Genomic DNA, 23,629 nt, shown 5'->3' on the forward strand with positions numbered 1-23,629 from the left:
TTTCCCTCAGACAGAATCTGCTCCGGAGATGAAATGTCTTTTAACAGGTCTGGCAGACTACAGTCTCCGGTCTGCTGAGTTTGCACCCAGAATGCCCAGAAATATGATGTGAATGCAGAATGTTGCTGAGTGGAGGGGTTTGCAGGCTCCCCCTTCTCTCGCATTGCCCCTGAGCGAACCTTTTCATCTGATTCATGTTTTTAGCACATGGTTACAACCATGCTCCGCCTCCGACATCTCCTGGTCGCGCTGCTTTGCCGGGAATCGTTCCGATACTCCCCGAGGAACGCTCGCCTACCACCTTGAGTTTTTACAGGTCAAAATGACAGAGGTATGAAAATGAAGGCACTTCTCTTTCTTTGCTTGAAAAGATTGTGCCTTAAAGCTTTTACGAGTTCAGGTCTTTGAAAATGAGCTCAACATTTTTCAGACGGCACCTTCATTTAATTTCGCCCGATCTGGCAGTTCCTCCCACACACATTCTGGTGGAGGGATCTTGAAGGGAAACGCCACGGGGAAGTAAACCACATTTCACGAGTGTTAACCGTGTTGCCGTGTCTGAATGTGGCGATCTTAGAGGGGAGCCGAGGCCGCGGCTCTCTGCAAATGATGGGTGTGAGATGTGGGATTTAGATGAATTTAAGGACACAAGTTTAACTTTATGTTTCCGTTACCTCCCAAACACAAAACTCACCCACTCCTCTCTGTTTTTTTTGTTTCGTTTTAATTCTTCTGCTATAATAAACAGTACCAAAGAGGAGCGTTCACTTTCATACTTACACAAAGCTTTGTTTTATGACAGTAAATGCTCCCAGAGCCTGGCTGCTGGTCTGTGTGCGATTCTCCTACTAGGTTCCTATATAATGGTGCCCACGTAAATAGAAGGGTTTTCATATAAAAGCTGGCCTCAGAACACATGAATAAACACAGTCACATTCCATTTCATTTGAGCCTTGGGGCTTTGGAAGACGAATCCGAAATGTGCTGTGGTCGAGAATAAACAGGCTGTTGTATTTATGTAAGATTATTTTACTCTCTACTTTCACATCTTCTAACTTTAGGCATGGTGAGGAGAAGTTAGGTTCAACTTTTATGTATAGCCAATCTGTAAAACTCATGACCTTCCTTTTGGGGTTTTGTTTTAGACTCCTTAACTCAAAGGTGACACATTTGACCGTTGCATCTTTTTACATTAGCACATTTGTAAAGATCATGTAAAGTAAGCTATGATTAATATATTTTGTTTTCCTTGTGTCTTATGAATAATAAAAAACACAAAGATTCTTCCCCCTCCCAGATAAGTGATCAAAATTAGAGCTTATTTGTTTTTAGTTGTGATGTTTTCTTATATAAAGTTTAGCTTCATTCTTGAGATAGGATTTTTTGTTTTGTCTGATTTTCAAATGTTTGTTATTGCAAAGCTAACCCATCCTGAGATTGTGGTGGCAGTTGATTTTTCTAGCTTCTCTGACCTGAGCTGTCGTTAATTATTGATATATTTTTAATTAATAATCTTCAACAAATTAAAAAAGATTTGCAAGTGACACAAATTAATTCTCAGCAGAATTTGCAATTAGCATGATTAGCACTGTTAGCAAGGTTAGCATTACTGGCTCACAGTCTCTGTGTGCTTAAACGGTTTCCTCTGTCCATGTCAATACATATTATGACATAGTTGGTGTTTGAACTAAAAAAAAAAAAAAGGCAGTGATAGCCATTTTTAGAAAGCGTCTTAAGTATTTTCAGATTTTTGCTATTCACAGGCGAATGTAAAAACCGGAGGTCCTGTATAGTTGCTGAAGTTTCTATATGTGGCATTTTCTGCAACAGCCAGAGGTTGATATTGTGAAAGGGAAAATTTTTTTACTTTGCTTTAATACCTTTAGCTTGCAATGTATCTGCTGAATTTAGCCCTTGGTCTACTTGTTCCCAAGGCATACACAGATTGTAATCCTATTTGCTTCACTTCGTACTGACTTTTTCAACTAAAATGGCAAAGGTACAAAATGACAAGGGAACTTAACCACCAGCAACCGCCAAAGTTTAGCTTTGTTGTTCCAAAAATGTACAGTTTAATTTCCAGAGGTGGCAGCTAATTTCCAATGGCTAACTAGTCTTCTTTCAATAGGAGCATCTTCCACACCAAAGAGTGTTGCAGTTAGCGCAACCTGGTTGTACTTAGGTATGATGCGTCCATGGTTGAAATTTTAGGTTTCTGAGCTCAAATTTGTCCGATTCCTTTTACCACCTCATCGTATGGGTTTGTCTCTGCTTCCTTCAAGAAACTTTAACAGTTTAAGGCCATGTTGTTCAGTTGTCAGCTATATATAATTGTACAGCCTTGTATTGCTCTGGTTCTTTGTGAATCACTGATGAACCTATTTGTTTGAAGTAAAAAAAAAAAAGGAAGCCCTTTGATGGATGAATTTGATTTCAGTTTTTATTAGAAGCCTCTGCCTCCTTCCCTCGCTTCGCCTGCTCTGTCTAATAGCTGATAAATGTAATTAGGTTTCCATCAGAGAGAGGAATAATGATCGACTGTGGCTGGATGTCTTGTGTGTTAGTGAGATAAAACTCCCTCTCAAATACTCGGGTTCAAACTTGAAAGTTGGATCAATAATCTCTCCTTGTGTTCTGTAATGCTCGAGTGTTTTCGGCTTTGCTGCTCTTGTGTTGCAAAGTGGAACATTTTCGACTATTCTTTCTGAAAGGAAAGAATTCTTTTCAGCCATTTTCTGCTAAGAGATTCTCTTCACGTTTGTATTTTGAAGCTTTTACTGAAAACAAAACGTTTCGACCCAAATTTTCAGCCATTTGCAGGTGTTGTGCATTATTGCAACCACGAGCGTCTTTTCTCTCGTTGAGCAGAAGGACTCCGAGATAACTTTTGTAATACGTTTGCTGGCTCCTCCACAAAGCCCATCTGCCTCGTTTGCCCTCCCAGCGGTTCCTACCAGTTTGTCCCTCTGTGTTCCCCTACAGGCTTCGAGCTGCTGTACCAGCCCGAAGTGGTGAGGCTCTACCTTTCTCTGCTGACGGAGAGCCAGAACTACAATACCCTGGAGGCGGCTGCAGGGGCTCTGCAGAACCTCAGCGCTGGACAGTGGACTGTAAGTCCTCGGGTTGGAGGGGTGGGAGTGGTACAAAGGCAAGACGCCATGTTCAAACTGACTTTTTGCTTAATTGCACACTTTCTGCAAACTTTGATGTTGGTCGTGGCCTTTCGGTGGCGAAACCTTTACAACTGGAAGCACCAATTAAGGGTAAATGGCATCCCACTGCGCTTTAGCGGAGGACAGGGACGATAGAGCACTAGAAGCAGCAACAGAATTGAGCTAAATGCTAAACTGGATGTGCGTTTACCATAAAGGTGACTGGTAGACAGCTCGGAGACTGGCTTTAAGGACAGGCAAAGTCAATGGACTTTGATCAAAGAAAAATAAATTCCCAGGGTTCCTGCACAGTCTGGAAAACAATGGAATATGACTGAAGTATTTTCCTGGACTAGATAACTATCAGAAACCAAAATAAGGTATCCAAATCTCTCTCCTTCCTGTGCTCTTTTGAGATGTCATATCTGCAGCTTAACTTTGTATAAATATCTGCCATAAATTAAGAGAGAACCTTTATACAGTGAACCCTCGTTTTCCGCCGGGGTTGTGTTGAATTTACAATTACTATACAGCATAATTAAATACTCTACATTGAAACCAAAGAACAAAACCTGTTTTCAGGCCTAAGCATTTTTTAAACAAATATAACGCTTTCTTACAAATAACTACAGTGAAATTATCATTTTAATCATCAATACGAAGTACAGTAGGACAAATTGTGACTCGCGTATTTCACTGATCCTCTGACTGTGACGCTGCGGCCTGACTCCGCTCTCTAGTGGCTTTTTCTTCTGCAGCCTGCGGTGCAGGTGTGTTTTTTCGAGAGAAGAACATAGTTATTATCGGTAGTTGTTGTTGTCGCCCTTTTTTCTTCTGGGCAAAAACATTTGTCAAAATTTGCCAAGCTGTATTACGTATATTTAAATTACCGTAACGTTATTTGTACACAGGTAGAGAAGAAGCACGGAGACTGTTTAGCCAATCAGGACGCAGAACACAATGCACTGTGGGAAAAAACAACTGCACAAAAAAATCTGCAAACCAGCGAGGCCGTGAAAGGTGAACCGTGTTATAACGAGGGTTCACTGTATTGATGCTTTCAAGAACTTAAAAGAACTGAACTTTTTTTTTTGAAATCTTGACATAAACAACGTGCAGAAACTTTGGATTTTTGTGAAGTTTTTATCGAAGTGGAAAAATTTAATTGAACTTATTGCCCACTAAAGCTAATTGTACTGAAATTAACTAGTTTTGCACCAACGGCAGGCAAAATGAAGTTAAAGTTTTATCATAATATTTGTGGTACTGTTGTGATGATGATTAAAGTAACGATTAAAAAACGATTTACTACTTCTCTCTAAGGTAACTGTATGGCTGTGACTGCATTGCAAAGCAATAATAGCCCCACAAACACAAATACTGCTCCTGAGAAACACACCCATTTATAATGCGCTTCTTTAACACAACAGCCACAAAAGAATGTTATTTATATCACTAAACTTCACACAGTATTTAATCATTTTTTTCAAATTTATTGATATTCATTCATACTATCATTGAACAAACTGTGGATAAAATACTAAAACTAACAATCCCAACAATATGAACAGTTTTGGTTGAGGTTATTGCTAAGTGGAATTTATAGTGACAACAATGAATCAAAATTCTTACCAGGATTATCATAACAAATTTATCATGATAAATAATAAACCATACAGTCCTATTTTGCAGGCCCAGTCCATGAAAAGGAAAACATAAAAAAACCCAGTGCAATCTACCTCAGGACCTCCCATCTGGTTGAAGTGACGTGATTAGATAACAGCCGTAGCCCACACTCACTCTTCTCATCCAGCGCAGGGCTTTCTGCGCTGGATGAGAAGAGTGGCTCAAGCAGCAGTCAGGTTAGTCACTCCAATCAGAGCGGTTGTGGAGCCGCTGAGACAGAGGCTGCAGTAAATTATCAGCGTGGAAAGGCTGGCTGTCGAACGTTACGCTAAGCACCTCAGGCGAGAGCAGTCACCTGCGCGCCTCGGCAGACAGGTCGCACTCAGCCCGCCGGGGCGTCAGCGCCAGCGTGCCTCTCTTCAGCAGATTTTAACTTTAAGTTCCTGTGGAATGTGCTCAGATTTGGGATAATTCAGTATTGACTTGCAGTTAAGGTTAAAGTTGGCTTCCTGTTGAATTAACCACAATAATAGCTGTTTTGTTTTTTTTTTCTTCGCCATAGCAGGTTGGAGTCTCTGACACATTGTTGTTAACAAACACATCCTGACCCTCGAGAGAATATCAGAGATTTTCAACCACACTCATTCCCTGATTTTTTATTTTTTTTTCCCTTCCTTTTCCCTCACGTTTTCCACAGCTCACTACTGCCACCTGGTGGCTCAGGCGTTCCCATTCTCTGCCTAATTGCATCTCTTGGGGTAGCAAAGACCCCTTTTATGTCAGAGTTAATGTTTCATGCTACAAAAAACAAGAAGAAGTAAAACCCAGTGATGTTTAAATTCAGACAAATTAAAGCGCGTGTTCGTTCAGAGCCCCGCTGCGCGACGAGTTGAGCAGAAGGAGAAGCCAAACTGGCAGCTGCAGAGTGAGTGATGTGCTGTGTTTGTGTGTGAGAACGCTAACGATTACTCCCCCAATGTCTTCCAGTGGTCCAACTACATCCGAGCCACAGTGCGGAAGGAGAAAGGTCTCCCCATCCTGGTGGAGCTGCTGCGCTCCGACTCTGACAAGGTGGTCCGAGCTGTGGCCATCGCTCTGCGCAACCTTTCCATCGACCGGCGCAACAAGGATCTGATAGGTATGGAGGATTTGTTGTGTCAGGTGCATTGAGACCGTAAGGGCGTATTCTCCTTAATGTCAACATTGAAAGACTACGTTGGACACACCTTAAGATTTAATCATGTTTTGGAATTAATTCGACTTCACTGTTTCGCTTCAAAAACCCCTTAACCTCACAGGAAATTACGCTATGCGGGACCTCGTCAGCAACCTGCCCACCGGCCAGCAGCGACCAGCAAAGAACCTGGAGGAGGACACCGTGGTCGCCATCCTCAACACGATTCATGAGATTGTGACGGACAGCTCGGAAAACGCTCGGTCCCTCATCCAGGCCCAGGCCATTGAGAAGCTGGTCGCCATCAACAGGACCAGGTGAAGATTTACGAAATACTAAGCTGGGAACCGATCAGCACAAAGCAGTGGAGAAGTTTAAGAACATTGAAAAGTGGTATATAGCAGCTGTTTATAGGACAATACTTTGTAGAAGTACTTCTACAAAAGGCTAGCAATTGTGCCTCAAAGTGTATTTGGCTTTATATAGATATATACAGAGACAAAGAATTTATTATATACGAAATGGCTTAGTCTTAATCACTCATTCTTATCCCATAGTTTCTTAGTTTGATTTAAGTCTGGACTGTGGGGTCGTTCTAACACATTAATGCGGCTCAAGGTGCTGTTTTATGTTTGAATAACTTTGGTTATAGCCTAACTCCTTTTAGCATGACTTGCACACATCGATAGCCTTTTCCATCATTCCATCAGATCATTTCTTTGACATGAAAATTAACCCCCAGTGGGCCAAGACAAGAGTCTTTGTCCTCCATCGCTGTTGTTTGCAGATGTCGCTTTTGCGTCAGATTTACAAACGTACCAGAAACATGCCAAAGGTTCCGCTAGGAACTTTCCTATGTTGGGGGGTGGGGGGGTTAAATTGCATAAAATGTTTTGACATGTTAAAGCCTGTGGGATTAATTATCAAAATGAATGTGTTAAAGTGCCAACCCTCACTTTATTATGTTGGTGTAGATGGAGCTCAATGCACTTTTCTCACTTTTTTATTTCTGTAAAAAAAAAATTTCAAAACCATGAATTGTTTTTTGTCCACTTCATAATTATCCACTGATATGCGTGACCAAATGTAAGAGTACAAATTCTTACCTAGTATTTGTTATCAAGTTTCTAGTGCAAATAACAGTTGAAAATAAGACAAAACCAACTTAAAAGTAACTTTTAAGACAAATATAGGAATTTATTTTTAGCCAATAACCCTTTAATAATGATGAAAAATTCCTAGCTCCACTGGCAGATGTTTTCACTAATGGCATGGGAAAAATGTCTTGCTACAAGTGGAACTAGTACTGTTTCTTTTAATCCATATTAAAGTATTATTGGCTTAAAACAGCCTTCTGTATCTTGCAAAACAATTCCTTGAAAGTTATTTTTGTCTTATTTCAAGTGCACCAAGATATTTACACTAGAAACCGGACGTGAATACTTGAAAAGATTTGATGTGTTTGTATTGTGCAAGGCACTAACAATCACACTGAACCAGACTCTCAGAGAGTGTGTTTATTTAAGCCAATCATGTAGGAGTTTGTGATTAAAAGAGACGTCATATGCGTAATAATTCTAGTCAGGCATTGAAAACTGGTTGCATCATGAGCTTCTCATTAGCATTCATGGAGTATAACATAACGTATCTCTAATAGTAAGACTTTGCCTTTCACACTGTGAATAGTGTGAGCCTGCACACATTTCTACCTACCACAAATGATTTAATAGGCTTTAACCTCTGGAGGCAATGTTCTCGGCGGTGGAGCTTTGAATCTGCAGATTTCAGGCTGGTTCTCAACACTAGAGGACTGACCTACCCCACGATACCTTCTTCTTTTACCAGCCCTGTTCAAAGACCTAATATTGTGTTAGGACGTATTGATCGTATTGACAGCTGCTAACCACCGCGAATACACATTGTTCTGTCACGGAACAAAAAAGCCTGAGTTTCTGTTCGGCCTCCTGAGGTTAGCTTTCTTTGATGCGAGCCACCCTCCAAGCCACTTTTTAATTAATACCGGTGGCTCAGAGGTAACTAATGAAAGGCAACGTGCCCTCATCTGGTTATGAATTAAAAACAAAAGCAGAGCCTGAAGCCAGGCGTGGAGGCAGAGGCTTTTGAATAAAGAGATTGATCGCAGCCGCACAGATCCATCACAGCAACTGTCACCGTCAGGGGAGGGGGAGTTTCGATTGGCTTTCTTGCTCTTGTAAATTCCTAATTTATCCACCGCTTTTATTTGTCGCACCCTCAGCCAATCGGCTCGCGAAACAAAGGCAGCGTCGCACGTCCTGCAGACGGTGTGGAGCTACAAGGAGCTGAGGAACGCTTTGACTAAGGACGGTTGGAACAAGAGCCACTTCCAGGTACCCAACTTTACTTTAGCGCAAGTTTTACTTCCCGCTCTGCACTGGAAGAAATTTAGCGATTAAGTAGCAAAACTTAATCTAACATGGGTTAACGTGAATTTATATACATATACTTTATACATCATTCAGTACTTCAATGACGTATAAATTTATGACAGAAAATAGAGTTGCCCTATTTTTCAAATCAGTCAAAATATATGTGGGCAATTGATACTTAAAAACAGAAAGAAAAAAATATCTACTTCTTAGATAGCAGTAGTGGTTTTGAATCTAAAAGAAATGAAGAGATCACATGGTGTACGTCCCTAACCTTTAAATTGCAAATGGACTGAACTTAAAGAGCTTTATATGATTTTTACTTGCACACAGTAAAAGTAGATGGAAGTGACTTTTATCAACAAAGTTCTTAGCTTGGATCCAGCAAATCAGTAGGAAAAAACTTTAAACTTCCAGTGTTTTATCTGCCAGTCACTGAGCAGAGCCGATCTGGGGAAATCAAACTGGGATTGTGATCTGTGGCTGACTCTGATGGATCTCTAACGCTCGGCATTAACGGAGTTGGCTGTCACTATCCTTGATGCCAAGACCTGATTGCAATCTTAGCAGCCAAGATCCTAAACCTAAAGAGTTATTTAGAAAAATATTAAATTTTTAGCACTTTACATGCTCTCATCAATTTATAGAATAATTACTAGTACGTCCTCCAAAGCTAAAATCTGCATAAATTTGTTTAAAAAGCAGCGTGACATTGCTTGCTTCATCTCCTTTACTCAGCCCACTGTGACGGCCACACCTAAAGCTACCAAGAACGGCAAACCAGGTTATGATGACACCACTCTGCCACTGATGGAGAAGAACCAAGGTCTGTCTGCGTGTGTGTGTGTAGTTGTATGGCTATCCTATTTTGGATAATTTCTGGCATATTTACTAACCTTCTGAAGACCGACGAACATTATGGGGACCAATATCACGTTTTGGTACTGTGGACGATCTTGTTCAGATTTAGGGGTCAGAGGTTTGGGTTAAAAGGTAAGGTGGAAATGAGGTTTTGGTTAAGGTTAGGGATAGGTATAGACTAGTATTGGTTGGGGTGGGGTTACGTGTAAAAGCAATTACTAAATTGAATAGAAGTCAATACAAAGTCTTTATATGGGTAGAAATACAAACTTGTGTGTGGGGGGGAAAGGTGGCTTCGGGTTGGTTTTAGTGGAAAGAATTGGAAATGTTCTCCAGAAGAATGTAAATTTTAAGGCCAAAACTGGACTTTTCTTTCAGCTATTATCAGAAAATCTTATTCGCTCTCCAAAAAAATTTGTTTGTGCTTAACCACAATTACAAATTCAATCACATAGTAAAAGGGTATTTTTAAGAAAGATTTAAAAAGTCTTGTAAGAATTGTGTTTTAAATCTGTGCTATGCTGAATATTGTAGGAGCCAAAATGCTATGGGAGTAATTTACTTTAGCTCAGTTAGCAGGCAGCCCTGCCTGTAAATAAAAAAAAATAACATCTTTTTGACTGAAATGCCAGTAGCAAAGCAACAGATTACCATCCCACATTTTGGCAGCTTGCTGTTTTTCTCTTTGCATTAATTCGGTGACATTCATCTATTCACACTCTCCATTTGCATTCTTTGGTTTGTGGCCTAACATCATCACCCTGGAAAGCTCCAGCAGTTTGCCTCTGCTGCTCTGTTTGTTTACATCTTTGCTCCAAATGGCACGTATTGTTTTCAGGCACCGTTTGTCTGAGAGGTGTCACATCACCATGTACATTGTGCAACTGGTGATAGGACACTTTTAGAGAAGCTGGGTGTAGGTAAGAGCCAGGTTATATGGTAGCCGTCAGACAAAAAGGGAACTATCTTTCTACTAATTTTTCTCCAGCATCTGATATTTCCGGTATCGATACCTTGTCCGATACTGCAGTACTTTTAAGTCCTCAAGAACAACACGCTTTGATGAGTTTAGGAAAGGAATCTGTTTGTTGTGTTTTACATATGTTGCAGTCACAGTTGGAAAAAGTTTTGGGAAATCTGCCACAGTATTACGATATCTTTCTTCATTACAGTTCTACAAAAAATAGTCCTCCTGTTTCACAAACTTAGTGTTTTGCATGGAATGTGATAAAACTTAACGAGTGTTTCAGCTGTGCTCTCCCACACACATCTAGCATTTCAGGGCTCCAAAGTAAGCCATATGACAGACAGGTGGGGAGATGCATCAACCAAAACAGTCTCTCTTTCATCATAAACATCGTTGTTTTTAGCATCTGATTATAGCAATGGGTTAGCTAGTACGATGAAAACAGCAGTCTCTGTGTATTCCTTTAGAAAATACAACTCCTTACCTTCACTCTGTGACTACCTAAAGGTTGCTAACATTTCTGAATCTGCATGTTCCATAACAAACAGAGGTTACTTTGTTTAGTGTTCTTAACTGCTGAAACTATTGCGCTCCGTTGCTTTAACCCTTAATGAACTACAGACACGTCTCGGTATGTTGCATAAAACACAATTTCTCATTAAATCGTCTCGAACGTCTATGTTCTTCCTCTGTTGTAAGCACTTCGCTAATCCTTAAAAAATATGCAACTTTGAGTCTTCTATGCTCAGTAACGACTTCCAGATGGAAGTCCTCTGTGGTTAGTACATCCATTTTGTGGCACCTGGTTTTGTCGTGTTAGCGGATCATAAAAAAGATCAGATTTTTCGCCATTCCGACTTTGGTCCCTGGTGAGGGCTGATAAAGCTGAAAGGCATCCGACTCGAGTCAACAGGTGATTCCTCAATCTGTCTCTAGAAATGGATTTTCCATAAACAACCGGTGTGCACTCTGTTAGTAAAAATGTAAAAATGACTGGTGTAAAACGATTTGACAAACTATTGACTAGAATGCCAAAATCCAGCTATGGAAAATTGATTAGAATTTGACCCGAAATAGCCCGAGTGTTTTCCGAACACAGACATACCATCCATTTTGTGTTCAGGGTCTATTACCTCAAACTGTGAGTGCGGACGCATGTGTAATCTTCTTGTTTATGTTGGAAAACCTTTCCAGTAAGTACAGGAAAAAGCTTTGTCTCTGTGTCTTGGAAATCTTTAAACAAATGACACCAATCAGAGGAAGGAGCTGACCACGGTTCTCTGATCTCATCAGACGGCTACTCCACCATTGACCAGAGGGACAAGGACTGCAAATACAAAACAGACGACGGGTCGGCGGACCTAACAGAACGGGAACCATTAAAGGTACGCACAAGCCTCCTCTCATCTCCACCAATGATATCACGCGGAAATATCATTCCTTGTCCTCTGCCCGTGTGTCTCTCCCGTCTTTCTGCGGTGGTCCTCATTAGAAGCTCTTAATTCTATCGACTCTTCAAACAGGCTGGAAAGTCGTCATCCTCGGTTAACGTTGCCACCGCAGCTCAGCGCTGCGGACGCCCTCAGATCTTTGAGACACCAGTTAATTGCCCATAAGCTTTTGGAGTCCATAAAGCAATTAATCTGGGGCTGATTAAAAGAACCGCCAACAAGCACGCTTTCCTGGAGACGAGCCTTGTTACAGAAATGAGCGCGCCGGCGAACTGTTGAGAGGTCGTCTGCTGATTATGCAGCCGGAGCTTGTTTATTGTCGGGCAGAGCGAGAAGATTATGGCCGCGGAGGACGGCCGACATGTCGGATGACTTTCAAGCACTTTTTGGCTGTTTAGTTTTCATCTAGTTAAGTGTGTGATGGATGAGATTGGCCTTGTGGGAAAATGAAAAGTCTGCCTGCATCAGTTCATCTTCATACATAAATTAAGGTTCCTATATTTACTTCTGAGGGAGGGTTTTAGGTCATTCTGAGTCATATTAGAAGTTAGTTGCACGTGTTTACTAAAAAAATAAGATATATAGTACAGACCAAAAGTTTGGACACACTTTCTTATTGAATTTAATGAGAAAGTGTGTCCAAACTTTTGGTCTGTACTGTATATAGTCTTGTTTTTTGAGGTTTAGAAAGAAAGTGCATCCTTTTCCATTCTGCCTGACCTCAGATGACTTATCTGACATGCGCTCTGCTGCAAGACTATTTACTTCCACCACAGCGGTCTTTGGATTTGATTATTAGTAAGATGTGATGTTTACATAGATTGTTCAAAACCTCACTGCAACATATCAAGGACATCAAGCTTGCGCAGCTGCGTCTGTCTTCTCACGGACTCCGAGACTAGAGTGGTGAGAACCTAGAGGCTTCTTCAGCAAAAAAACCCCAGTGATTTCACAGGTGCATACTTTACTGAAACTCAACTGTGAGCTAAAAATAGCCTTAAAGCAAAACGAATGGTAGTGCAGTTGCCCCAGAACTGTGAGTTTTTATATGAGGGTAAAAAACTGTGAAAAGAGTGTGGTGGGTCGAGAACGGATTATAAATAAAAACGACTAAGAAGTCAAAAGCAGTAGCTCACCTACAGAGGAGAGCAGAGAGAAGTTGGCTGGCAGCGAGGGTGTAAATAACTGAGGGTCTCACTGGGTCTCCAGTTGTCCTATTGATCTTTTGCAACTATGTCACCTAATCAATCTTAGGTTTTAATGATGCATTCAAACTGATTGCAGGATGGAATGATTGTGCAACCAATATCTGTGGTAATGTCTAATAATCCACACAGGATCAAGCTTGTTCACAAAAGCTTCTAAATACTGGAATATATGCACTTTAGTTTGTGCTTTAATGCTCCTTTTCAAATAGTCACCAAAGAAATCATTCATTTTTGTAGACACAAACAAGGGTCTGGCATAACTCTGCCATGTTTGACATCTTGTCTTATGAAAAATAATAGATTGGATTGAAACTGGTTGGTTTTATGGCCCAGACCAGACTTTTAATAAATATATCCGCCTGCTTTATCAATTCTAATAGCAGTTTTGATGTGTGGTGGGCGGGGGGCTCCTTAGCATGATACCCACACTGCCATGCTCAACAGTTGGTGTAGTGGTGAGCTTCACCTTGACTCCTGCAAACATTCTTCTTGTTATTGTGTCCAAACAGCTCCATCCGGATCACTGACTATGTATATATACATATTTTGTTTTACAGTTAGTAGGAAACTATATTCCTTCAAAAGCTTAAACCAGTTTCTCCAAGATGTTGCAAAGTTTTTTTTGTGATTACTGTGGCGTAAAATTTCTTTACATAGAAGCAATTTGTTCTTTGACTTGATCCTCTGCCTGCTTTGAATTCAACTTCTGTCTGTTGATTTGTATGTTTTGTTTTGCCGTTTTCTGATTTCTTCTTTCCACAGCTCTTCTTGTGGCAGGAAACTAACTCTGGCTTCTCTTATCCTTGGATACGGTGCATGTCTGTTTTTAAGCCTTTATATAAAATGTACTGACCTCTTTTTTTTCCTGTTTTTTTTTTTTTTTGTTTTTCCTAACTCCTCCTCCTCGTGGCGACAGAATGACACAAATAGGAAACACTATATCAGGAGTAACAGGCCTGCAGTCAGTCTGGTGGACGCTTGTGATGTTAAACCTCAGCCTGTTGACTCCTGGGTGTAAAGTGCATGCATGGTAGGTCCCTGAAAAATCAAAAATACAAACTAAAGCATTACGCTGCACCTTCTAGATTTGACCCATTTTCATCCTACCTAGTTTATCATTTTATCCCTTTTTCCTCCTTCCTCACCTCTCACTGCACCATGTAGAACATTTTACTTTGGTCCTTGATCAGCTAGCCTGGACATACTTCTGTACTGCTCACGGAAACAAACTCCAGATCAGCTGAAACTCAACTTTTATGAGACCCATTAAGCAACAACAATCCCTGAACCAGTTCAAAATGATCAGATCCAGTGACATAAAAAGGCTAAACAGCTGGTTCTGTTCTGGAGACGACTCTGGAACATCTGCAGATTATTGTGCAGAGAAGGAGTCTTGAGGAAAAAAAATCAAGAAAATGCGTGTAAACAAAGCTGAGCATCCTAGACAACAATAGTACTTGCGTTTCTATTCACCTTAAAATTGCACAAATTGGAATTCCGAAAATACATTTGCTTAATGGGAAGCCTTGCAATTTTGAAAAAACATTATTCAATAAAAGGTTTTTGCACTAACATGAGGTGGTTTTTCGGCTAATCAAAAATAGTTTATTTGGGAAAACTGCAACGGAAACTCTTTTTTTCGCATCACATGAGTCATGATCAGCAATCGGATGTTACTACTGGGGGAAAAGACGGAGAAGACAACAGGAAATGGTGCAAGGATGATGCAGCAGCATGTTTCTTTTAATGACTTACTGTGTGAACAAACTTGCAGTTAAATTTACGTGTAATTTTTTAAATTGCATTTGTTATTTAATGGATCTCCTCAATTGCGAAATTGTGTTTATTATAACTTTCTTAGGCGTAACAGTTTATTCTCATCGATAATACTATGAGAATAACTTTATTCTGATGATTTTACGACTTATCCAAATTTATTTTATTTGTATCGCCCAAATATCTTATAAGCTAGCGTTATTTGAAAACAGAAAACGTCGAACAGACGCTAAATTTGTCCGACCAAGTGTGGCTTTTGAGATGACATCCTCGTCCAATCGAGTCGCGGTTCGGTCTGTTCATCCAATCAGATGCGGTCCTTGAGTAGCGCCTTGTTTTTTTGTCTCTCGCCAAATCAGGTGTGGCTCTCTAGAAACATCGACTTCTTCTTGTCCTCCATTCCAAAACTCGCAGGGCAATACGACCAACATTCAATTTGTAATTTGGGAAAACTGAAGAGAGGCCAGCAGGCCTCTCTTCTCCGTGTCACTCGCGGAGCATTGACAGAGTTTGGTCTCTGTCTACAATTGGACTCCGCCTCCCTCATTGAAATGTACTCCCACCCCGCGCCCCGACGGCCTCTGCTGGAGCCGGCGATAGATAGAGGGGAGTCATTCTTCTTCTTTCTGTAGAGATCCTCCAGGGGACTCAGGTGGCCCTTAATGAAAGCCTCCTGGGAGAACCATCCAGACATCTGCAGGAAGCCCTGCCTGTCTGCAAAAAAAAAAAAGAAAAGAAAAGAAAAATCAACGTGGTGCAAAATGAGTTTCTCAAGGTTGCCAGCTGATCAGGGGTTGACCTCTGCTTTTCTCGTTTCATCAGCAGCATGCCTCTCCTCCTGCCTCCTCATCCTGATGTCCGTCTTCTTATCAGCTGTCATTCATTCAGTTCTTTGTTCCCGTACATTGTGCTGTCATAGTAGCTCACACAGTAAAGTCATTTGTTTTATTTTGTGTATATTTTGTTCCTCTTCTTTGGAGAAAAAAAAAGAAAGGTAAGTTGTGTTCTCGCAGGATTTCATCCAGAACATGAAGCATCTGTTCGGCCATCTTTGGCTATCATCTGCACTGCCGAGGCCGAATCAATAACAGGGATGACTTTTAAAGGGCATATATCAACATTTCATTGATGATGGGGCTTTCATCTTGCTCTAGTTCTACTAATTTCAATGAGTGAAATAGAGAACAGTTTTGAGGGGGGAAATGGGAAACGATGTCAGCGGAGAATCTGGTTGAAAATCGCGACAAGTTGATGTGATCAGTTCTGGAGTTGGATATAGGAATTCAAAATCCAAAATGGGAGCTCGCATTTTATTTTTGATCTCAGTTGAAACACTCAACAGTTTTAAAAGCTGTCAGTTATGTTGTATTCAGTTTCACTGTTCAACAATATGAAAGCAAGAGAAGCAAACAAATATTGAACATAAAGTCAATGTAGATTTTTCTTTTTGGTTGACGTCTCTTTACTGAAATTGAAAGCTGGGTATAATCATAAATTTATTTGTGCATGAACGCCGTGCTCCTATTCTTTCCCATGAATATCTCCGTCACCAGGTTGTAAAACTGTCCTCGTTCGACCTTATTTTTTAAAATTCAAAATAATCGTAACAGAGATGATCGACAAACTGGAACGATCCTATTCCGACTGTATTTTTAGCATTTTCCTGATTGTTTACAGTTTTTAATTCATAGAAGAAGAGCAACTGTTGTCACTGCACATTTATGGCTCATCAGAAAGACTAAATATGTCACACAAGGTCACTAGATATATTAGACAAACTGGGCAGTCTGGAGAATGGAGAATCTTTTGGGAAAATAATAGAGCTCTCTCCTTTTTGTTTTGTAATACATCACATCCATTCAACATATTCCAATTAATAAAATCTATTTTTTTTTGTCAAGAAAACAGTCTCAAGTGCTCACTGCAACACAAAATATGATGATATCTGCCCTTTAAGTAATCTGAGTTACTGTTGCATATATGCGTTATTATTCACACAATTTAAAAGGAGCGACCTGGATTTTTTTTTGAACGAAACTCTCATTTTCTTGTTCTTTCCCATCTGCCGGGATTGTTCTAATATTTGTTTTCCTTTCTCCGTGTGCTTCAGGCTTAAGACAGCAATAGCGCGACATCCCCGGCTACAAGAGGATCTCTCATATCACTACTGCCATTTCACAGGAGCTCATTTTTGGAGAGGGACTTTGTACAGAGAAGAGGATTTCAAAAGAATATGGCCATAACAGAGACTACCCAGTAGCAGTCGAGTTTTCAGAAGAAAAAAAAGATATATATACACTTCCTACTTGGTCATATCTACATTCCTCGACATCATGTGAATTTTCCAGTGTGGACTCTTGCTCTGAGAGTAAATTTGATGGAGGCCGGCGAGGCCGCGACGAGAAGAGGAGGGGAAGGTAAAGCGGAATAGAGGGAAAAAGAATGTGCAATGAAAGGATACGGGGAAAAGGACGCTCCTTTTTTTTTCTTTTTGGTGTGGTTTGGGGAGTTTTGGAGAATATGGATTTGTTTGATTGTGGCACGTCGTTGTGATCAGAGTTGGGGAAAGAGAGCAGAGAGAAACAAAAGGAGATAACCGAGCCTGAGAGGAGCCGTAGCATTGTAGAGGAAAAGAGTAAAGAGTCTGTCCTCATGAACTAAGAAAAAGAAAAAAAAATCTATCTGGGTTCACTGTGTGTTTATCTTTATATATATATATATATATATATATATATATATATATACATATACATAAAAATGACAAAAAACTGCTTTTACTTCGGTATTGTGCGTCAGGTGGTCAGATTCAAACTGATTCATCAGATTCAGGTGATATATTTGTAGTCAAGAACCTGCAAGTTGGGATCTGGGGAGAGACAAGTGACATTCTGAGCAAGACTGGAGTTTCATCCTTCACACGGAAAGCTCAAACGGTTCCAAAACCAAATCGGAGGAGAGTCTCTTTCGTCCTGTACGAGCTTCACGGCTTCGCTCACGCAGCCGCCATTTCTCATGTGACACTCTCAGGTTGTGTAGCGGTGTGTTTGTGTATCGAAGAGGACTCAAGGCATTATGTTTATAAATGGATTTGTGTTTCTGAGGAGAAGCAGACTGTAAAAAAAAACAAAAAAAAAACAATAATGAGGATTCGTCTAAAATCATTTATGTTGGATTTTATATAAATGTATATTAGAGTCAGACAAAAAAAAAAAGGAAAAATTGTGATTTAAAAAAAAAATCAGATTTCTTACCTGTGTATTAATATCACCTTGTTTGGAAAGCACATTTCATTTGATGAAGGCTCACTGTTGTTTGTAATCAAAAAATAACTCTCTTGCATAACTTAAAGGTGTGTCAAAGCATCGTCGAGCCACACCGGTGTTCACCTATTTATATTTTGTATTTGTGGGAAAAGGGTCACAGGAAGGAAAATGAATCTGGATCCGTGTTCTGTGGCAGCTCCTGTGTCTTCAAAACAGGAACAAGAGATGATTTTTAATTTTTAGAAAAAGTACATATATATATATCTTCCTCATGCGTTTGTACGTGATTCGATTGCCACCAACTCACCTAATCTGCTGCATCTTTAAGGAAATGATCCAGTTGTGAGCATGAAGATGTTTGTATTCTATTCTTTTCTTTTCCAAGTGCCAGTTCTTCTTTTCTTCGTGGAGTCATTTGGGTGTTACTTAATCCGCTCGTGCAGGAAGATGGCTGGAGACGAGAAGGACAGCGCTGTAAATTAAAGATGGGGTCTTATAGTATATATATATTTTTTTTACAGTGGAGTTGCAGAATCGTCGTTGCCATTGCAGAGAAATCGAACCCCGTCTGGTTTTCATGCGTCTCTCACTCAAGGCGAACGGCATGTGCCTGCGTTCAAGTCCGAGTTGATTTTTGATTCCTTTTCTTTCTTTTTTTTTGTTTGTGAAGTATGTGACTTTGTAAAGCTTGCATATTCTACAGTGTTTACAAAGGTGTACGTTGTGGTAAAAAAAAAAAAAATCAATGGAGTTTTAAAAAAGCATCGTTCCTGTATGTTAAAACCCAGACTTCTAGAAGGAAAAAAATTTCGTCATGACCCGAACAACCCCTCCTGTGTGTCGTCAGACGTGCGTGCTTTCATCGGACGTGTCCCACGTCGACCGTCTCCTCCTTCTCGAATGCACTACCACAACCAAAGGATCGGGAGTTGTGCTCATCGTTTCTGATGTAATAAAGGGCTCTCGGTTGTGTGAATGTGCAGCCCGCCTCCAACAGTTGTACATTCGCAGAACGCAGAGCCGTTAAAATCCACGAACGCAAATACACACACGCGCAGAATCAAGACAAACCTACCTGTGTAGATTCAACCGATTCAAGACCGTGAAACTAAAGTAACTGAGTAGCAGATGTGTTTGTACCTATCATGTGCCTTAATCTTTTCCATGCTAGATAAAGAGAACTGTGTTTTATATAACTCCCATTCCACAAATTCCCTTTCCTTTCCCCAACCCCTAGTGTCAGACTCCTTACCCTCCCTGACCCCCGCCATTCAGCTCATCAATCCATCCATCCATCCAGACCCCTCTACCCCAACTTCCACCTCACTGTCCCCCTCCTAAGTAGTTTAGACTGTTGGCGGGTTGCTGCCTTGATTTACATTGTAATATAAACTTTTAATGAGGTAGAGAGCATTTGACAAATGGGTTTGATTTCCTAGAGAAGTAAAGCCGTCGGAGCTTTCGTAGCGAGCAGGAGCGATGCCACAGAGACAGAATGTAATATGTTAATTTTACTAATACCCAGAGGCAAATATTACGCTTGTTAAACATAATGGAAAAATACTGGTTTGTAGAGTATAAATTTGGTGTGTTTTCAATAAATCATGCCTGGAAATTAAGGGTTGTCTGGTTTTGTGTCTCATTTGCTTACAGTCCAAGCCAATCTCCCTGCACTTTAAAGGGCCAGCGTTGTGTAAAATCGACTTTATAGATATATGGTGTTATTCCTTCATCAAAAACAAACCTGTTGTGCTGCCTTCATTCTTTGATCCATGTTTGAGAAATCCCTTAATCTACCATGGCAACGATTCAGCTGTGCAAAACACTTGAGTGAACTTAGCGCCACCTTCGAGACGGTTTCCAAGCCTCCCCAGATCTGCCCAACAGAGCCGCCCTCCTCCCATGACTCCCCCACTCAGCTCCTTCAAACTAGCCAGCAGCAGTTAGCAAACACCTGGTGGAACTGCGTATCTGCTGAGCTTGTTATATGAGCTGCTTCCCAGTGCAATGCTAGTAAAAACCTTAAAGGGTTAACAGAGGAGCTATCCCTGCCACCAAGTGAGCAACTCCACAACAAAAAAAGTACATCAGACGTTTATGGAAGAGCTGCAAGAAGAAAGACACACTTAGTCCGGTTTGCAGTTTGTCCAAAGCGATGTAGAGGGCGACACAGACAAAGGTGTTTTAGTAAGATGAGAGCACAATCCTAAAAACACCAACATAATACTAAGATAATATACTAATATATTATCTTAGTATTCCTTTAATTGTTTTAAACTATTATAATGTATTGAGTTCTGCTCCAGGACAAGGGATTTTAAAGATACCATCCACCTACTACAATGTTTAAAATAAAAAATATTCAGCAAACACCAGGAAAACATACATTGTTGTTGACTAAACTAACACGGCCCAGATTAGTTTAGTCAGATATTTGAAAAAAATATATTTTGTGTATATTTTATTCAAATTTTGTGCTTTATCCACGGGACCTGTTTTGTCCCTCTTCTCAAGAATCACTGTAATACATTTACATACAACATAGAATTGTTGTATTCATTTATGTATAAATAATGAATGACTATTATTATTATTATTATTATTGAGAGACTGTTATACAATGAGATCTTAAACCTTTTTAATTTCATTTTAGAGTAATTTATTCCAGGCAATTCTGTAGACGCCTATATCCGGTCCGGGGTCCTTCTATAATAACATCATGGCTGCCCTCTGCACAGTCAGACACCGGTGGAAAAGGTTGAAATGTCTGCAGGTTTTCACCAGAAACCTTACAGGTAATGAAAGTTCTATTAAATAGAAGTTTTCGTTTACAACAATTATGTTGTAAACGTATGTTGTCTATGTTTACGTACGGACTCTAGCATTACGTAATCCTTAGGGAGCCTAATGTAACTTCGCCTGCCTTTACGTAATAACCTTTTTAGAACTGATATTTCTAAAATAGTCTTTTTAAAAAAAACAGTTTTCTTAAGAGACTAGCATGCTTAGTGCATTAGATTCGTGCAAACGTTACATTACTTTACCGCCTGTCTGTATGCAAACCAGTGACATTCTTATTAGCATATTTATTGTCATTACCTTTATGATTGGGTTATTCTTTTGGACTGCTAAAACTTAAAAATACTTAAGGTTTGGTGTCTGAGATTGTGGTCTTATTTAATAGTGATATCGTGCGTTCTGAACTCTCAGAACTTGTCCATTCATTTCGTTCATGTTGCATTTTATTTGTATTTTTTGTATAGACCAACTTAAAGTGATGCACATCTGTGAAGTTGAAGAAAAGGAATCTATGCTTCTTTTAGAAAAATGCCTCCACAGTTCTTTCTTGCTTATCTTACGAAAAAGCCAACCGAAAAATTGAGCAATTATTAACGTACAAATAAACCTTGTAAATAACCCCAAAGTATAAAGCTAACCAAGACCAAATGTAATCAAAATACAAAGTAATAAAAATAAAGAATAAATAGCTATAACAGTTATATTATTGTGAGATAAATGTCATGTTATGATTTGCCTCTATTTTAAGAATCGCTGCACATTATCTAAATGCCTAGATAGAGTCCTTGTGTTAGTCAGATGCTTACGATTCACGAGCTTACCTATGCAGTTGTCATTTTTATATGATGTTGATTGAAACGTGACGTAATGTTTACTAAATAGAGAGTAAATGTGGCTCAGTGCATGCACACGCCACACTTTCCAAACTTTTCACCACAACTGGGAAAGAAGTAATAAGTAAGAAGCTCATGTGATTTTTTTCTTCCACCTTCGTTTCATGTTTTATTTGTGCTGGCTTGTGGCATAAGGTTCCATTCAAATGTATTGATGCTTGCAGATGTAGCATGAGAAAAATGTGAAGAAGGTTCCCGTTTCTGGTAGTTATCATTCATTATCATCTGACAGGGAGCTATGACTATGACTTGGTGGTTATTGGTGGAGGCTCTGGAGGCCTGGCCTGCTCCAAAGAAGGTAAACTGTTGAGCACATTTTCTGAGGTATTCAATCGTTTGTCAGATTTCTGAATAAATCTGTAAATCCACAGCGGCACAGCTGGGACAGAAAGTCGCCGTTTTAGATTATGTTGAACCGTCTGCTAAAGGTAAAATAAATTCTACCCCATTTTCCCCCCAATACGGAGGGTTTGTTCTCTAAAATGTAGACAATGCTTCTCCAAACAGGAACAAAATGGGGTCTTGGTGGCACGTGTGTTAACGTTGGCTGCATTCCTAAGAAGCTCATGCATCAGGCCGCTCTCCTTGGTACTGCAGTCAAAGATGCGAAGAAGTATGGCTGGCAGATGCCAGAGACACTCCGCCATGACTGGTGAGCTTCGTCTAGCAAATATGTGGAAGTGTCTTTTGTCTTGAATGATTTTTGTGCCCACCGTTCCCCAGAAAACACTGGTCCACGCTTTTTTTTTTTTCCATTACTTCTGCCCAACTAATAGATGTTTACCAGGATAATTCACAATCTATAAGGTGTTTTATTCACTGGGATCAGGACTGTTGGAGCACAATTCCTAAATATCCTTCACTGTTGTGTTTAGCCAATGGCACCATCTGGTGGTGTAAGTGGGGAAAAACACCACTGCAGCATAACGTTAGTCTACTATAATTTATTTTGTCTTCTTTTCATCTCAAATTTTCATTTTTTGTTGAATGGAAATTCAACGTAACATATTGTTTTATTATAATTGTAATTTCCCAAGAGACCCACTGAGCCCAGTTGAAGATGTGTTTGATGTAAAGTGATGTTTTCACCTTTTCCAGGGCCACCATGGCGGAGGCAGTTCAGAATCATGTCAGATCTTTAAACTGGGGCCACAGAGTCCAGCTCCAAGACAAGTAAGTGACAACAGAGACTCTAAATTCCTTTCCAATCAACCCGTTGGCTTTTATTTCACTGCTTAATTGAATTAAATTAGTCAGCCAACTAAAACGAAAGAGGTAATCACAGAATAAGACAACATATTTAATGTGCGAGACGAAAAGACATGAAATAAGTCGGTTTATTGTCTCAAAATGTGAAAAACAAACACATCTGCTGTAGATTAGAGATAAAAGATGTATCTAATTGTAGTTTTAATGCAGGAGGCTGACATTTTAATTACATGGGACTACTTGGACACACTATTAAGTATAACGGATTAATATTTTGCTTTTCAACATTGGATTTGGATTGACACTTCAGTGTAATCGTGGCTGTGATGGAAAAGCAAGTGGTTAAAAGAAAAATGTTAATTGCCTCGTTCAACTATATTGAAATGCTCTGTTTTCTTGGTATCATGAGCCGTACTAAAGATGCACTGATCACTTTTATCCCTGATGTTTTTTTTGAACTGCAGGTACAGATTTTAGAAGTTTCCCATTTCTCTAGTTTAGGATGAAAGAGCTGCCTTCGAAATGTTTATTTTTAGCGTTTTTCCCTTGAGTGACATCACGTTGGTAGAGAAGTATTTGTAAAATAAAAACAAAAGAATTTGTGATATTTAAATACCAAAACTGTGAGACTGGACACAGATTGGAAGCTCTAAAGAAGAACATGATACTGATATAAATCCAGCTGGATGAATCACAGACATGCCTTGACTTGTCAGAAATTGAGTAAATTTTTCCGATCGATTTCCGATCAAACTGGAAACAGCCCTGTTCCTTTTCCCAGCTGATTTTTTTTTTTTTGGTGCATGTCTGTCATCCAGACTGACACCTCGTACCAGAACCAG

The 23,629-nt window shown here is 39.9% G+C and overlaps 2 protein-coding genes across 11 annotated transcripts in view; both read left to right on the forward strand.

Annotated features, from left to right (window-relative positions):
* arvcfb (ARVCF delta catenin family member b) overlaps positions 1–19,505 on the forward strand; it is a 243,058-nt gene extending 223,553 nt beyond the window's left edge. For 8 of the 9 annotated variants that reach the window (XM_028033129.1, XM_028033134.1, XM_028033131.1 and 5 more), the window contains 8 exons: positions 2,983–3,110; positions 5,766–5,916; positions 6,077–6,269; positions 8,210–8,321; positions 9,099–9,186; positions 11,482–11,573; positions 13,764–13,877; positions 16,734–19,505. In XM_028033129.1, coding sequence (XP_027888930.1) covers positions 2,983–3,110; positions 5,766–5,916; positions 6,077–6,269; positions 8,210–8,321; positions 9,099–9,186; positions 11,482–11,573; positions 13,764–13,865 — 866 coding nt within the window. In that variant the 3' untranslated portion in view covers positions 13,866–13,877; positions 16,734–19,505. The remainder of the gene's footprint in view (positions 1–2,982; positions 3,111–5,765; positions 5,917–6,076; positions 6,270–8,209; positions 8,322–9,098; positions 9,187–11,481; positions 11,574–13,763; positions 13,878–16,733) is intronic. The other variant, XM_028033135.1, reaches the window with a different exon arrangement.
* A 1,082-nt stretch (positions 19,506–20,587) lies between these two features.
* The window catches only part of txnrd2.2 (thioredoxin reductase 2, tandem duplicate 2), a 29,667-nt gene continuing 26,625 nt past the window's right edge, over positions 20,588–23,629 (forward strand). The window contains exons 1-5 of one of the 2 annotated variants that reach the window (XM_028033153.1): positions 20,588–20,681; positions 21,811–21,876; positions 21,950–22,006; positions 22,086–22,230; positions 22,677–22,751. In XM_028033153.1, coding sequence (XP_027888954.1) covers positions 20,606–20,681; positions 21,811–21,876; positions 21,950–22,006; positions 22,086–22,230; positions 22,677–22,751 — 419 coding nt within the window. In that variant the 5' untranslated portion in view covers positions 20,588–20,605. Of the gene's footprint in view, positions 20,682–21,810; positions 21,877–21,921; positions 22,007–22,085; positions 22,231–22,676; positions 22,752–23,629 lie in introns of those variants that run through there. The other variant, XM_028033154.1, reaches the window with a different exon arrangement.

This window comes from Xiphophorus couchianus, chromosome 12 (genome assembly GCF_001444195.1).
Source record: "Xiphophorus couchianus chromosome 12, X_couchianus-1.0, whole genome shotgun sequence".
NCBI lineage: Eukaryota > Metazoa > Chordata > Actinopteri > Cyprinodontiformes > Poeciliidae > Xiphophorus > Xiphophorus couchianus.